This window comes from Danio aesculapii, chromosome 15, assembly GCF_903798145.1.
Source record: "Danio aesculapii chromosome 15, fDanAes4.1, whole genome shotgun sequence".
Classification (NCBI taxonomy): Eukaryota; Metazoa; Chordata; class Actinopteri; order Cypriniformes; family Danionidae; genus Danio; species Danio aesculapii.
The window spans coordinates 44,622,264-44,637,897 of record NC_079449.1 but is presented as its reverse complement, the minus strand read 5'-3'; the positions used below and the strand labels follow the sequence as shown (position 1 = coordinate 44,637,897).

The 15,634-nt window shown below is 39.1% G+C and overlaps 1 protein-coding gene across 1 annotated transcript; it reads right to left on the bottom strand.

The window, feature by feature from the left end:
- Positions 1-14,716: 14,716 nt before the first annotated feature.
- On the bottom strand, positions 14,717-15,384 carry cldnj (claudin j). The gene has a single exon (XM_056473419.1). It carries the CDS (start codon positions 15,347-15,349, stop codon positions 14,717-14,719), a length of 633 nt encoding a protein of 210 aa, XP_056329394.1. The 5' UTR covers positions 15,350-15,384.
- Between the last annotated feature and the right edge of the window lie 250 nt (positions 15,385-15,634).

The window sequence follows — 15,634 nt, the reverse complement described above, 5'->3', positions numbered from 1 at the left end:
AATATCTACCAAGTGACCCAACTAACTGACCATGAACCTGAAAATTCATCAACACTCTGTGATTATTATTATTATTACTTTCATCCAAACTGACTGAAACATCTTGACACCAGAAATCATTACTACAAAAAGTAGACAAAGTAAACAGCATTGATGATTACGTTTCTTCATCAGTTTTTCATCCTGAACTGCGATTGACGTCAATTACAGGAGTTCACACTTTGCTGATGATTGATTATAAAGTGTGTTTGGCATGCTGTCCCAGGAGAGAACCATGAGCTCATAAAATCCTCGAGCCTTGGGCTCCTTCCCCTTTTTGAGCTTGGGTAGATCTTGAGAATCTCGAGATTATGGCTAAAGACATATTATGGATTACTATGGAGAGATATACTGCTGGCTGAAAGCTCGTCTGTGGTGCCAGTTTTGGTTCAGTCAATTCACTTATGTCGCATGTTTTTGGACGGTAGGAGGAATCCGAGGGAAACCCACGCGAGCATGAGGAGAACGTGTAAACTCCACACAGAAACATCGAATGGACTGGAACGGACTTGAACCAGTGACATTCTTGCTGCGAGGCCACCGCGCTGCCCTATCTAGAAAAAGAGGGTGGAGTCAGGGTGGTGGGGGGGGGGGGATTCGTCAAGGCGAAGATAACTGAGGTAAGAAACTCGTTATTTAAAGTGACTTAAGAATGGTCTGATTGGTAAATCGTGTTTGCTAATGCGGGACCAGCCGTGGTCAATCATAAGCACGTGATCCTCTCGAAATTAGTTTAGAAATAAACTTCACTGAAATCGTTGTCATTGGCAGTTCATTTACACATAAATGAATTCACACAAAAATTAATTTACACATAAATTACACATCCACGTTATCATATAAGTGCGTCCGAAATATTGACAAACAAAAATGGCATGACAATAATAATTTAGATCAGGGTGTAGAATAAATAATTTGGTTTATAGTAATATCCCATTCATTTCATCCTTCAATTTACACATGAGTAACCAATATGGTAAATATACCAAGTTACCTAATAATACCAATTTGCATATGTGCTCATAGCAAATACAGTATTTACAGTAATTTCATTATTGTTATCTAATACATAGGGGTTGTAGTCACACTGTTAACATTTTTCTGTTTACAGTAACTTACTGGAAGCAGTTTGGAAGCAATTTACAATAAATCAAACTTACAGTAAAATACGGTATTATTGCTGTATACACAGTACCATTTATCTTGCTGTACATGTATTTACAGTAGCGTGTATCTTTGCTGTAAAATATACACTATTTTTAATCTTCTCACCTGTACTATATTGTCATACATATATAAAAATCTACTTGTAGTTGCTTCATTTTTTTATTTACTGTAAAGAAGTTCAAATGGTACATTACTGTATTACTGTAGATTTTTTACTGTATCTTGATTCACAGCTAATTAAATTAACTGTTTTAATGGCATCAAGATGATTATTCCCACAATGTAACTTTAAATAACATACCGCATAACTGTCATACAGTACAACACAATTAAATTTACAGTTAAATACTGTAATTTACAAAAATCTTTGACAGTGTATGAATTCTTGCTTTTATGACCGATGGATCATCTCAGTATCCTTTACATAGGTGAAAACTATTAGGCCTTCTGTGAAAGTGCTGTTTAACAGAGAGTTTTTTTCAACACAGTTGTAAACATAGTAGTTTTTATAACTAATTTCTAATAACTAATTTATTTTGTCTTTGCCCTGATGACAGTACATAACACATTACTGGATGTTTTTGCAATACACTAGTATTGAATTCAAGGGTGTAATGTGCTACCAGTGAATCCAGCTCTTGTAATCTGTCTAATCAAACAGTGAATTTAGCGGTCACATTAAGCTATTTAGCGATCAAATTATTTTCCTTAGCATTTTCAAAGGGGGCAAAACAAAGATACCAATACTATACTTCGATTTTATACCTTTAAACGGTAATATTACATGTTTGGAAACGGAAAGTGTGAAAATCATGATAGGACCCCTTTCAAGAGTTCACACTTAGCTCACGATTTATACATAGCTTGTTTGGCGTGCTGTCCCGGGAGAGAGCCCTGAGCTCAAGGTATCCTCGAGCCCAGGGCTCCCTCCTTTCACAGGGCGAGGGGAGACTGAGCTCAGGTCGATCTGAAACTCCCCCGCTGCTGAGGCCAAGGTGAACTTCCTGAGAGTAAGACATTAGAAAAAGATTTAGGCTTATTTTATCTATAATATAGAGCACATTTGCATGGTGGGAGGAAACCAGGGAATCCGGGGGAAACCCACACGGGGAACATGCAAACTCCGCACAGGAACACCAGATGGCCCAGTGAAGACCCAACGCCATTGGTATTCTTGCTGTGAGGCAACAGTGCCAGTCACTAGGCCACCGTGCCGCCCATTCTTGATAAAGGTGGAAGAAGGGGGAGGAGGGGGGTTTCTTCCAGACGAAGATAGTTGTAGAGAGGAAATGAGGATATATATATAGTGACTTGGGATCCTTTGATTGGAGGATCATGATTAGCCAATGTGGACCAGCTGGGTCAATCATGAGCACATGCTCCTCTCGAAATTAGTTTAAAATTTTAACTTTAATTAAACTGGGCAGATGCTGGTCTTAATTTACAGTATATTGCTAGTTTAATTGACAAAAAAAATGTAATTGGAGTGCTATTTTAGTCATTTCAGTTTAAAATGCAATACTAGGCAAGCTAATAAATAATAGTGGTTTGTTCTGTAGACAACTGATAACAATTGACCTTAAAATAGTTTTTAAAACTTTTTTTCCCCCAGCCAAACTAGAATAAATAAGATAAAAATGAAATATAGTAAATATTTCCTTACTCTGTTAAACAGGACACATGAAATATTTGAAAAAAAATTCACAATTTGGCTATGCATGTAGAACATTTCCATTATTTCTTTGTGCAACATTATCAAAAACCAAACACGACCAATAACATCTGAACATGAATCTTTCGAAATGTTTAAATAATTCATCATTCTTTACACTAGATGCAAAAAAAAATGTTGCATGAAATTTTTTGGGTGAACTATCCCTTTAAGTACTTGCCTGTTGTTATAAATGCACATTATACTGTGGTTGTGTCAAACCCTACCCCAAAATGCAGCTTTGGCTTAATGACAAGAAAATCGTGAGCCTCTACTGTGAGTGGGATTTCCCATTTGAACAGAAATCTTTAGAAATGTTTGAACAATCCTTAAAATGCAACAAAACACATTCATCACCTAGCAGTTAGCCGACAGTCAACAAGCTAAATCAGTCAGTAAAAAAATCACCCGGTACAAGGGCTTTGCATAAACGCTGTACTCTGTACGGTGTCAGCTGGATCCTGAACTACTAGTTCTGACGTTTGCAGTTGTTTGCTGTCCTCCTGTTGCTTTCTTACTACTTTACAGCAAATAATACTCAGCGCTCTTCCATCCACAACAAGAAACACCTTACCGATCCAGCCAGAGAAGATTGCTGCTCCCAATTCATGCGTTATCTTTGCCATGAGGACTGTACATAATATTTTACAAGTTATTTTAAATACACAAGTATTCAGTTCAGGGGTTTAGTGCGCTACGTTTCTAGTGCATTTGACCAGTGAATCCAGCTCATGTAATCAATCAGTGAATTTAGTGGTCACATTAAATTATCCAGTACGAGGGCTTTGCATAAACGCAGTACTCTGTGCAGTGTTAAGTGGATCCTGAACTCCCGGTTCTGAAGTTTGCGGTTGTCTTCCATCCTCCTGTTGCTTTCTTACCGCTTTACAGCAGATAAAACTCAGCACTCCTCCACCCACAACAAGAAACACCATGGCGGTCCAACCAGTGAAGATCGCTGCTCCTAATTCACGCGTTAACGACAAGTCCTCGCTTTTCAATTCGGTTAAATGTGTAGTCCAGGAGATCACGATCAGCAACGGAAGCCCACTAGCAATAAACCATGGTCCCGACGCAGCTTTAACCCGTATGTACTTAGGATAGCGTATCCAGCCTATAGGGTAAACGGCCACAGCAATAAATCCCATTGCTATCGATGTGAGCAGGAGGATTTTCCACTGGGAAAAATGTTGGGTTAGAGACAGCAAGGTCTGATAGAAGACGCAGTGGATTCTGCCTGTCGTGTGGTATTGCCAGTTTAGCCAGACGCCATCCCAATACAATGGAAGTGTTGTTGTGGTGTTTTCCACCATCCCGCTCACATTCCACATGGGTAGAAATCTTGTGAGAATCGTGCAAAACCAGCCGACGCTCGCCAGTCCAAAGCTAACAAACTCAATTTTTATATCCATGTCTATTCAGGAGCACCGAGCAAAGCATTTCCCAGAGCTGAACAGGCAGCCAGCGGTACAGCATTCCAGCTGTGGGTGGAGAGACGCTCTGCGGTTGAAATGTGGAGGATCCTTTGTGTCTTTACCATGGTTTCACAACAAATTCTTCTATTCCCATGACGTGAGAGCCTTTGGAAATGGGTAAGGTTATAACTAGGTTTGGTTTTCAGCGCAAAACAACTCCTGAACTTTCCTTGAGGGGTTTGTTTGCTGCATTTGTGTATTAGCTGGATTGCGTGACAACTCCCAGGACATATTTCTTTATTTATTATATCATTTGCATCTGAGAATGGGATTGGTTGGCACTTGTTTGTGCAGTTGTGGTTGTCCTTTCTTTGTTCCTTGTCCTCTCTCTCTAAAGTCAATTCGCTTTATTGGCATGACACACTTGGGTACATACAGCGCCTATAGAAACACATCAAACCCTGTGAAAATCTACAACTTTTTCTCTACACCCTGCTTTCAAAAATCCTTCAGGATAAGGCACAGGTTAGAAAAGAGGCTACGAAAACATTTCAATGGCTGGAAGGTTATTGGAGTGTGATTTAATTTCAGGCTGTATGACAATTAAAGTAGCTATGTCAAAGGCGTAAGATGATTTTCAACAGGCACTTTATTCCCAAAGCATACATAGCAAAAAAAATCTCTCTCTTTCTCCCTCTCTCGTCCGTCCAGGCAGAAATGAACAACAGATGTGAATGAACAAAGTCCTGGGACTCTTCTGATTGGTTGGCACGTGTATAAATGTGACGTGGAAAAAGCTGAAGTCAGCAAGTTGAGAGTGTTTCCTAGCATGGGATATACCAGGCATAGGCAAACTCGATCCTCGAGGGCCGGTGTCCCTGCAGAATTTTGCTCCAACACTAATCAAACACACCTGAACACCCTAATTAGTGTCTTCAAGATCACTAGAAAGCTACAAGCAGGTGTGTTTGATTAGGGTTAGTGCAAAACTATGCAGGGACACCGGCCCTCCAGGATCGAGTTTGCCCATCCCTGGGATATACAGTTGTTGTAGCTGTGTGGCTTGTATTTTGAGGCTGTGGTGAGACTTTGTTCCTTTGCTGATTTCAACATTAGGTATACTGGACGACTTTTTATATTAGTACATATGGAGTTCGACTTGGTTAGATTCACGTTGTCACCTAATTTGAATTTGACCACTAGAGAGAAGAAACAATTCAATTGCAGATTTTTTTAATACATAGATACTCAAAGAAGCTAATAAATGCTTGATTGAAGATAAAGGGTGCTATTACACCTGGTCCAATGTGGCAGCAGGCCCAACACAAATGTTTTTTGCTAGTTTCAGCCTGGCGCAGGTATTATTTTCAAGTCCTGTCTCACATTGTTTAAATAGCAAATGCATTTGTTTGCCCATTGGGTGTGCTGATGAAGAGCATTGTCGGTGCATTGCTATTTTGAGAGGACTGAAATATTGACATTGAGCTGCTAAAAAAAAGGGTTTTTTGTTATATATCTCAGCTGTTAATGCGGGTCCAAAACATGCATGCAATTTGCTTATTACACGCACAGGCATGCACAGCTTATATCTGAAAAATGAAAAGATTTAAATGTAAAAGTTTTCTATAGTCTACATAAGAATGAATCCTCCTACCTCCTTCTCCTGGTAAACTAACCTATCAACAAACCCCTCCCACTTGGAGATCTGCGGCCTGCAGCGGTATATACAATCACTGGCCACTTTATTAGGTACAGCTGTCCAACTGCACGTTAATGCGAATTTCTAATCAGCCAATCACATGGCAGCAACTCAATGCATTTGGGCTTGTAGACATGATCAAGATGATCTGCTGCAGTTCAAACGGAGCATCAGAATGGGGAAGGAAGGTGATTTAAATGACTTTAAACGTGACATTCGGATGGTCGGGTCAGAATTTGGCGCCAACAACATGAAAGCATGGGTCCATCCTGCCTTGTATCAACGGTTCAGGCCGGTTTTTTTTGGTGGTGTAATGGTGTCGGGTACATTTTCTTAGCACACTTTGGGCAGTCTAGTTCCAATTGAGCATCGTGTCAACGCCACAGCCTACCTGAGTATTGTTGCTGACCATGTCCATCCCTTTATGACCACAGACCCATCCTCTGATAGCTACGTCCAGCAGGATAACGCGCCATGTCATAGCATGAATCATCTCAGACTGGCTTCTTGAACATGACAATGAGTTCACTGTACTCAAATGGAAAATAGGAGGGAATCGCAAGTCCAATGTTCTCTAAATTCATTCATTCATCTGTCGTATATTTTGTAAGAGTGCACTACCCATACCTGTGTGACGTCATCAGCAGGGGCGCATGGGAAAAACAAAACAAAACTTGGCATTTACCTGTGTGACTACTTGTCTGTCGTCTTATGATTCACTTAGAAAATATAAGACATACCACATTCATTTCTTCAAGCCTTTTCCCTTCCAACCAGGAATTGTTGATTCATTCACCAAACAATAAAATCTTTGAGAAAATAAACAGCTGTGGCTATGAAAGCAATGTTATCAGGGTCTCTATTCCCAACGCTGACCTTTAGATGTACTCTTACAGTGTTTGACCCAAACTTGAAATTAATTTACTTTCCTGCAATTTATTTAGTGTCCCTCTACTGCACGCATTATGATAGATCTATAAAAATATCGGACTGCTTATCTTTTCTTAGAATGGCTTAACTTGAAGTGCTGTAAAAAAAAAAATAGGGGAATTTTTTAAGGTACTTTATATGTTGCCAAATGGCAACAACGTCCAATAGTGGATCTATCTTGGAAATTTCTAATTTAGAACTTTCCTAATATTTAATAATTTTATTGTTTGAAATGATTTAATTGGTGTTGCAGTATTATAAGCTTCAACACAGAACTTATAAATGACACCTTCAACATACTTTCCAACAGTTGATATTCCATTATTACTGAATATTACTGAAAACAAACATAATGTATTATCAATATGTAAATATTATAAATAAAATATTATTAATAACAAATCAAATATACCCAGATGCATCAGAATAATGTAGCTACTAGCTAACAATGTTTATATTTTTTACTATACTACGCCAGTTAGGGGTGGGCGGTACACCGGTGTCATAGTCATCACCGGTGTGACATTGCGCCACGACATGGATTTTCTAATACCGTCAATACCGTAATAAATCAATTATGCGCCTTGAACGGCTGCATTTACATCAATAATAGCTAATTCTAAATAATAAGGCATTCAATTTTCTTCAAACGTTCAGTTGTGGTCTGAATACATGTCCTTATACTACAGGGCTCGAAATTGCAACCATTTTGGTCGCATGAGCGCCCGAAATTTAATCTATGCGCCCTCATAATATATTTGGGAGCATTTGTGTGTCTGAATATAATGGTTGTAGTGCAATCTGATTTGATTTTCTCTAAAAACTTGCTGAATCGCTCTACCCTGCTGCTGTATTGGTTCATATTAGCTGTCAGTCACTCAACGCTTCCCGCTGTCAGATAACAGGGAGCTTTTGTTACTGCAGGAAATGCAAACGGCTGAAGAGTGAAAAGTGCACAGGTTTGCAAACCTCACCTAAAGTTATAATAATAATAATGGCGCAGATGACAGCGATCATAACATGAGGTAAATGTTGATCCGCCAGCTGAGATCAATCGAGTGTTTTCGGAGAAGGTGCCCGAATCTTGATGCGTCGCATTCACCGCGTGTTCAGCGCAAATGTCCGCTAAATATAAAATCTAACACTGTACACATCATCGCCAAAGAAACTCACTTTTACTAAGTTTACACTGAAACTACGGCTCATAACAAAGAGCAGAATTGCGCTGGTGGTCATCGCGAGAATCCTGCTCTGTCTGCTCATAAATTGGTGCGGCTGACTCGCCTGCTTTATTCCACCAACACAGAGAAATGAAGATCAGCTCATAACGAGACTGAGCATTTACAATGACCCAAACCAAAACTTTTAAAGAGTGATAGAAGTGAGACTTTCTTTTGTCCGTTCTTCCTTGAGATGTATATTATTTTGCTATTGAAAGTAATACCATGATATTATACCGTCACCAATCAAAAGATGAAAAATACCGTGATATTAATTTTAGGTCATATCGCCCACCCCTAACGCCAGTCTTATCTGCCTCTGAGTTAACTTACCTGAACTGTCTGCATCACTGCTCTTATCAAATGTCTAGTCTGCATCATTCTCATGGTCACTAAAACCCATCTCATCCTCACTTTCATCTGCAGGAAGAGCCAGTTCTGTCCTTTTCTTCTTTCACTCACCATAGAACATAGTGGTCCTCACTAATACACTGTTCCCTGTGTTTATATCTAATCAAAATCTTACAATAAGATTTTATTCTTAACCCTTTAACCGCCACACCAAGAAAAAAGCAATAGAAAAATGTTTGGATTGCATTTCTTAACTCCTAATGTCGCTAGTCAACACAATCAATGAATTTGCTTTCAGCACATCCCATAATTTCTAAAATATCTACCTCTACCAAATGGTTAAGATGTCGGTTTATGGTAAAATTACCAGAATTAATAAATCTACTATGAAAATCAGAAAATATGAAGTGTAAGACCAATTTATTTAAAAACATAATCAAAATAAAACATTTATAAACATTAAATCATAGCCAGAAATTCTGCTTGTGGCGTTCAGATTCTCATTTAACACAGTAATATACACGTTTTCTTTTATTTTACAATAAAACCAAAATCAAATGAATTAGTGCAACAGGATTTAGTTTGTTAATGCTGTGTGGTGTGAATCATTACAAAAAAAAAACATCGTCATTCAAACCATATAAAACACTGAAAAACATTTCAGCATTGTCTTTTAGTGCAAAAGCATGAGAGCTTCCTGAAGATGGAACTCCTGTTTATTGTGATATCAACCAATCAATCAAACTTCTAAAACACCCAAAGTGTGATTGTACCTGTGTGTGAGACAGAGAAAGAGTATGTATGTGAGTGAACATGCCGAATTCTCATCAGTGAAGGGATTTTCTGGTAAAAGGGCCTGACGATGTGCGCTCTTGTACCATAGAAACTATTGACATCCATCAAATAACTGCAAAAAACAAACAAAAAAACAATCAAATGTCAATTTCTTACAATTGTGCTAATGCTAGCACACCAGCATTTGCCATTTAAGAGGTAATCATGTTTGAAAGTTGTTATTTCCTCACATAAGTTCTAAAAATTAATTATATTTACACCAAAAACATCTTAAAAGTGTCAAAAATATATATACTTAAGAAATTATGTCAGTATATTCATGAATAAATAAGCTGTCCCTGTTGAAAAATCCAGCTTAAACCAGCCTAGGCTGGTTGGCTGGTTTTAGCTGGTTGACCAGCCTGGTTTTAGAGAGGTTTTGGCCATTTCCAGGCTGGTTTCCAGCCATTTCTAGCCTGGTCTTAGCTGATCAGGCTGGAAAATGACCAGCTAAATCCAGATAAAACCAGCTTGACCAGCCTGGTTTAGACTGGACATAGCTGGTTTTGGCTGGGCTCCCAGCCTGGCTAGGTGGTCAAGCTGGTTTTAGCTGGTCATTTTCCAGCCTGACCAGCTAAGACCTGGCTGGAAACCAGCTTGGAAATGGCCAAAACCCCTCTAAAACCAGGCTGGTCAACCAGCTAAAACCAGCCAACCAGCCTAGGCTGGTTTAAGCTGTTTTTTTCAGTAGGGGTGTCATGTTTATTCTGTGAATGATCAAAAGTGAATATTTCTCAGCAAACAGTCCATTCAGATTGCAGAAATGCATGATATGGAAACATTAGTTTTGCTTTTTTATTTTTACAATAAAGTGACAAATCAACCATTTGGTTGAGCATGTTTTTGAAAAGTTATTACAAACATACTAAATATTTCTCATGGCACCAAGCAACACAGCTTTGTAAAGTTAGGGCTCTTAGAGGGTAATATGTCAAAAAAACAGGCTTACCTTGCATATTTTCTCCAAAAACAGTTCACATGGCAGGAGTGTTGTGACGAGTGCTGTTGATTGCGTTAGTGACAACTAGTGGATTTTTTGGGCATAACATACTTCAACCAAACGGTAAAGATGGCAAATTCAGGTTTAGTTAAGTACTCCTCTCAATAAGATATAGTCAGTCAAAATATGGTCAAACATTTGGTCGAGCAGGCAGTTAAAGGCATAATGCGAATGTCATTATCATATGACTAATCAGCATTATATTACTAGCATTCATGTTGTTATTGTTGCCACTTAAAAGATTACAACTGACCTTGCTAGCTAGCTAACCAATTGCTATATTGCACATTCCATTATTACATTTGATCGATTTACAAAAAACTAAGTTGATTAAAACTTTTTTGAGTTGTGAATATGTCATCATAACTTACTGGAGGTGATGGCTCCGATAATCTGACATGAGTTGATCCTTTGTTTTTATTTTTAATGTTTTCATTTGCATTTAGCAACTACTCACAATAAACACCAGGCTGTCAAAAATCGCGCCATAGAAAAGCACAGCACGTCACGTGACTTAACGAAAGCACATCATTGGCTAAACTAAGGTCTTAGCTTTCCTACAAAAAAAAAAAAAAAAAAAAGAACGTTGGTCTTAAAGAAACAGTGTCAGGAAACCCTACTAAAAAAACTGCTTAAACCAGCCTAGGCTGGTTTTAGCTGGTCGACCAATCTCGGTTTAGTGGGGTTTTAGCCATTTCCAGGCTGGTTTCCAGCCATTTCCAGCCTGGTTTTAGCTGGTCAGGCTTGAAAATGACCAGCTAAAACCAGCTTGACCACCTAGCCAGGCTGGGAGCCCAGCCAAAACCAGCTATGCCCAGCTTAAACCAGGCTGGTTAAGCTGGTTTTAGCTGGATTTAGCTAGTCATTTTTTTAGCCTGACCAGCTAAGACCGGGCTGGAAATGGCTGGAAACCAGCCTGGAAATGGCCAAAACCCCTCTAAAACCAGGCTGGTCAACCAGCTAAAATCAGCCAACCAACCTAGGCTGGTTTAAGCTGGATTTTTCAGCCGGGAAATGAACATAAATATCATGTTGTCAAATGGCAACACCATGCGGGATATTATTATTACACAACAACATTAGGAGTTTTATATTATGATGTTTTGTTCCGATTTCACTTTATTGAGCTGTTTTCATAATATGTTTGAGACACGTAAGACAATTGGTTTGCTTTATCTGCTTGTCATACTGTACTTTTTGTTCATGCAACAAGTTTTGAGACTGCATGAAGTATTTACAGAATATGAGGGAGATGGTGTGCTACATTCTTACCTCAACGCATGTCGTAAAATTACAGAATTAATGGGACGCATTTAAATTACATTTAAATAGTCTCACAGCCCCTTGGAAGACCAATGAGGCCACCTAGTGGGCAGTAGGCTGCACATGCAACTCAAAGCCACTGCATGTAAAAAATGATCCCTTCCTAGTGCACTCCATAACATGCATCGCAGGACTAGACCTGCAGGGGTCGCTAAACTAAAAGGGCATTTTAAGGGCTCAGCCTCTATCTATGCCAATGGTCTCAAACTCAATTACTGGAGGGCCGCAGCTCTGCATAGTTTAGCTCCAACAACCTCCAACTCACACCTGCTTAATAATCTCTAGTAGTCTTGAACACCTTGATTAGTTGGATCAGCTGTGTTTGATTAGGGTTGGAGCAAAACTGTGCAGAGCTGCAGCCCTCCAGGATTCGAGTTTGAGACCTATGATCTATGCCATGAGCTCATCCATATTTTATACAAAGTTTTGAAATGTATTTTATTTACCTGAAATATTTATCATTTGGTTTAGTCGGCTAAGTCCCTTATTCATGAGGGGTCACCACAGCAGAATGAACCGCCAACTTATCCAGCATATGCTAACCACTGAGCCACCATGGTGCCTGACCTGAAATAGAACTTGGTATATTAAGATTAAAATGAATCTATATTATACATTTTAAAATGTGAATATATTTAGTATTTCTTATTTAGTTATTTATTTGTTTGTTTGTTTGTTTATGTATTAATTAATTCATTTTCCTTCAGCTTAGTCCCTTTATTTATCAGGTTTGCCACAGCGGAATGAACCACCAACTATTCCAGCATATGTTTTACGCAGCGGATGCCCTTCCAGCTGCAACCTAGTACTGGGAAAAACCCATACACACTCATTCTTACACACACATTCATACACTACAGCCAATTTAGTTAATCCAATTCCCCAATAGCGCATGTGTTTGGACTGTGGTGGAAACCGGAGCACCCAGAGGAAACCCACACCAACACGGAGAGAACATGCAAACACCACACAGAAATGCCAACTGACCCAGTCAGAACTCGAACCAGCAACCTTCTTGCTGTGACACCACAGTGCTAACCACTGAGCCACTGTGCCGCCTCCCCAAACCCTTTTTCTTAAAATGTCCATATTAACATCCATATGTGTGTGTGTGTGTGTGTGTGTGTGTGTGTGTGTGTGTGTGTGTGTGTGTGTGTGTGTGTGTGTGTGTGTGTGTGTGTGTTCATATGGCAAATTTGTTTTATATCTTTTATGGGGACTTTTTAGGTACTTTTAGGGACTTTTATTGTTAGGTATTGTTTTTCTGAAACCTTTACACCAACTTTACGCTTGACACGTTGAACTGCTGCATCGTCTAATACTCTGTTTCGCTACTCTTTTATTTACAGAAGAAAAAAATGATTAATGTGGAGATTGGGATGTACAAAATAGACACACAAGAACCAAATAAAGTTTCTTACTTTGCTCAAATGCAAAGGGAGATTTAAAAAAAACAACATCAGCATGGACAATATAAACACCAAATACACTCTTTAGGACCCGATAAAGCTTGTTTTAATGGTCAGTTCACCCACAAATTAAAATGGACTCACTGTTTACTCTCTCTTACGTTAATTCCAAACTTTTATGTGTTTCTTCCTTCTGTTGAACACTAAAACACACTGACTATATTAACATGGACATCGTAAATAAATGATTTGCCTTAATCTGAATGAGATAATATGATTAAGGCGTTTACATGAGCTGCTTTTTGATCCTTTCATGATCCCGTTTTACATGTTATAACACATAATTTGATTAACGTCATTGAGTCACCACGCTATCCACGTTTCCTACAGAGTTTCATGTAATTTGGGTGTTTCCTTTTTAATTTGTCGACTTTAATTGCAGTTTGGCACTTTCACTTTCATTCGGGAACATTTCATGCATGCCCCCTGTGACAAACGAGATATTGGATGCAACTATGAACTGCTGCAAGAGTGTAGTTCCCCCGTATGGGGAAAAAAAACCCTGCATTTCCTAAAGCAGGTGTGTGTGGTCCTTCACTGGCTCATGGGTGTAGAGAATACTGTCAAACAGCCGTGTGTGTATAGACTATCCTGTCGCAAAATGCAGTAAAAATCCTTCACGACGGTACTAGTTTGATTGCGGTGTTTTAGTCAGTACTGCACTTCAATAACGCCACTAAAATCGGCATACTTCATCTTACATACACACGGCATAACACACGGCATACTTCATCTTACTGTCTTTATTCCATTTCTTTTTAGTTCGACTATGACCTTAGTCAGATTAAATGAATCAAAAATCGCTGTTTACATGGTCAGCTCTTAATCAGAGTATTGTCTTAATTGTATTAGAATTAAAATTATTGGTGTCCATGTTAACGTAGTCACTGGTAACAATTTCACTAGTAACTTACTGTAAATCTATTACAGCAAAAATACTGTATTTGCATTTACAGAACTATTTGCATTTGTAGCTGTCAATGTATTTACAGAATTGTATGTACAGCTTTACTGTAAAATATATAGTAATTTTCACGATGCAGCTTTAAAATACAGTAACATACCACAAAACTGTCCTACAGTAAAACACAGTTGATATTACAGTTAAATACTGTGTCAATTACAAAAATCATTAACAGCGAAGATGAAGAAAACCTGTAACCATTGACTTACATTGTATTTGTTTAGCCTAAAATGGAAGTCAATGGTTACTGGTTTCAGCATTCTTCAAAACATCTTCTTTAGTGTTCAACAGAATACAAAAACTCACATTTCAAGGAAAGAGTCAGTAAATAATGACAGAATCGTCATTTTGGGATGAACTATCCTTTTAAGGCTTGCACAATACACTGAAAAACTAAGATTCGTTGGGTTTACACATTTTTTTAAGGTAAGTGTCTGCAAACAATTTATATGAACTGAATTTAAACAAACAAATGAAGTTACTAAATTTAATCTGTTTATTTAAATTCAGCCCATTTGAATAGTTTACAACCACTTACCCTAAAAATTCAATGAATCTTTTTATTCAGAGTATAATTTTAGTCAGGGTTAGCTGTCAGACATAATTATTTACAGCATAGCCACTGTGAGTGCCAGACTTTGTTAAAGTATACCGTGGTAAATAGTTCTCCCGCTCTGGTGGGCAACTGGTGCAGAGAATTGCTCCGCCCACAAACAGAAACCCAGCTGTCAACCATCCCACATAAAGAGCTGCCCCCATCTCCCTCTTTAAAGCCTCGTGCACTACAGGATTGTGAAAGTCCCTTATAATGGAGTCGGCTGTCCAGGAAACGGGCACCACAGTTGTCAGTCCCGAAAGCATAAAGGTGATCCCAGAGACCACCACAATCCGCGCTTTGGCCCGTGGGTTACTCAGACAGTTAGTACAATCAGCCCCAATCAGAAAAATGAGGAAAGCCAAGCTGGCCAAAGCCATGGTGGTCACTATGAGCCCGCGGGACGCCTGCAGGAAAGGGTCCAAATCCAGCAGGGCATCATAAAGTTTGCACTGCATCTGACCGATGCGCTCGTACACGCAGGTCATCCACAGGCCTTCCCAAAACACCTGAGCCACCACGATGTTGGTCCCGATGAAGGCGGTCACCTTCCACATGGGCAGCGCGCAGATGATGATGGTTCCCGCAAAGCCGATCATTGACAGAGTGATTCCCAAAACCTGCAGAGCCATGGAGGAGGCTGGAGACCACCGAGACAAGAAAACAGACTTTAGGACATGATTGTTTTTATATTTATATATTGATATACAGTACTGTGCAAAAGTCTTAGGCCACCACCAGCTTTGGGAGCCTCAGACTTTTTCACAAATCTATCCATCTATACCAGTGTTTCCCAACCCTGTTCCTCAAGGCACACCAACAGTACACATTTTCAACCTCTTCCTAATCAAACACATCTGAGTCAGCACATCAGAACATTAGAAGAGACCAATGGGTCAGACAAGGGAGACATCCAA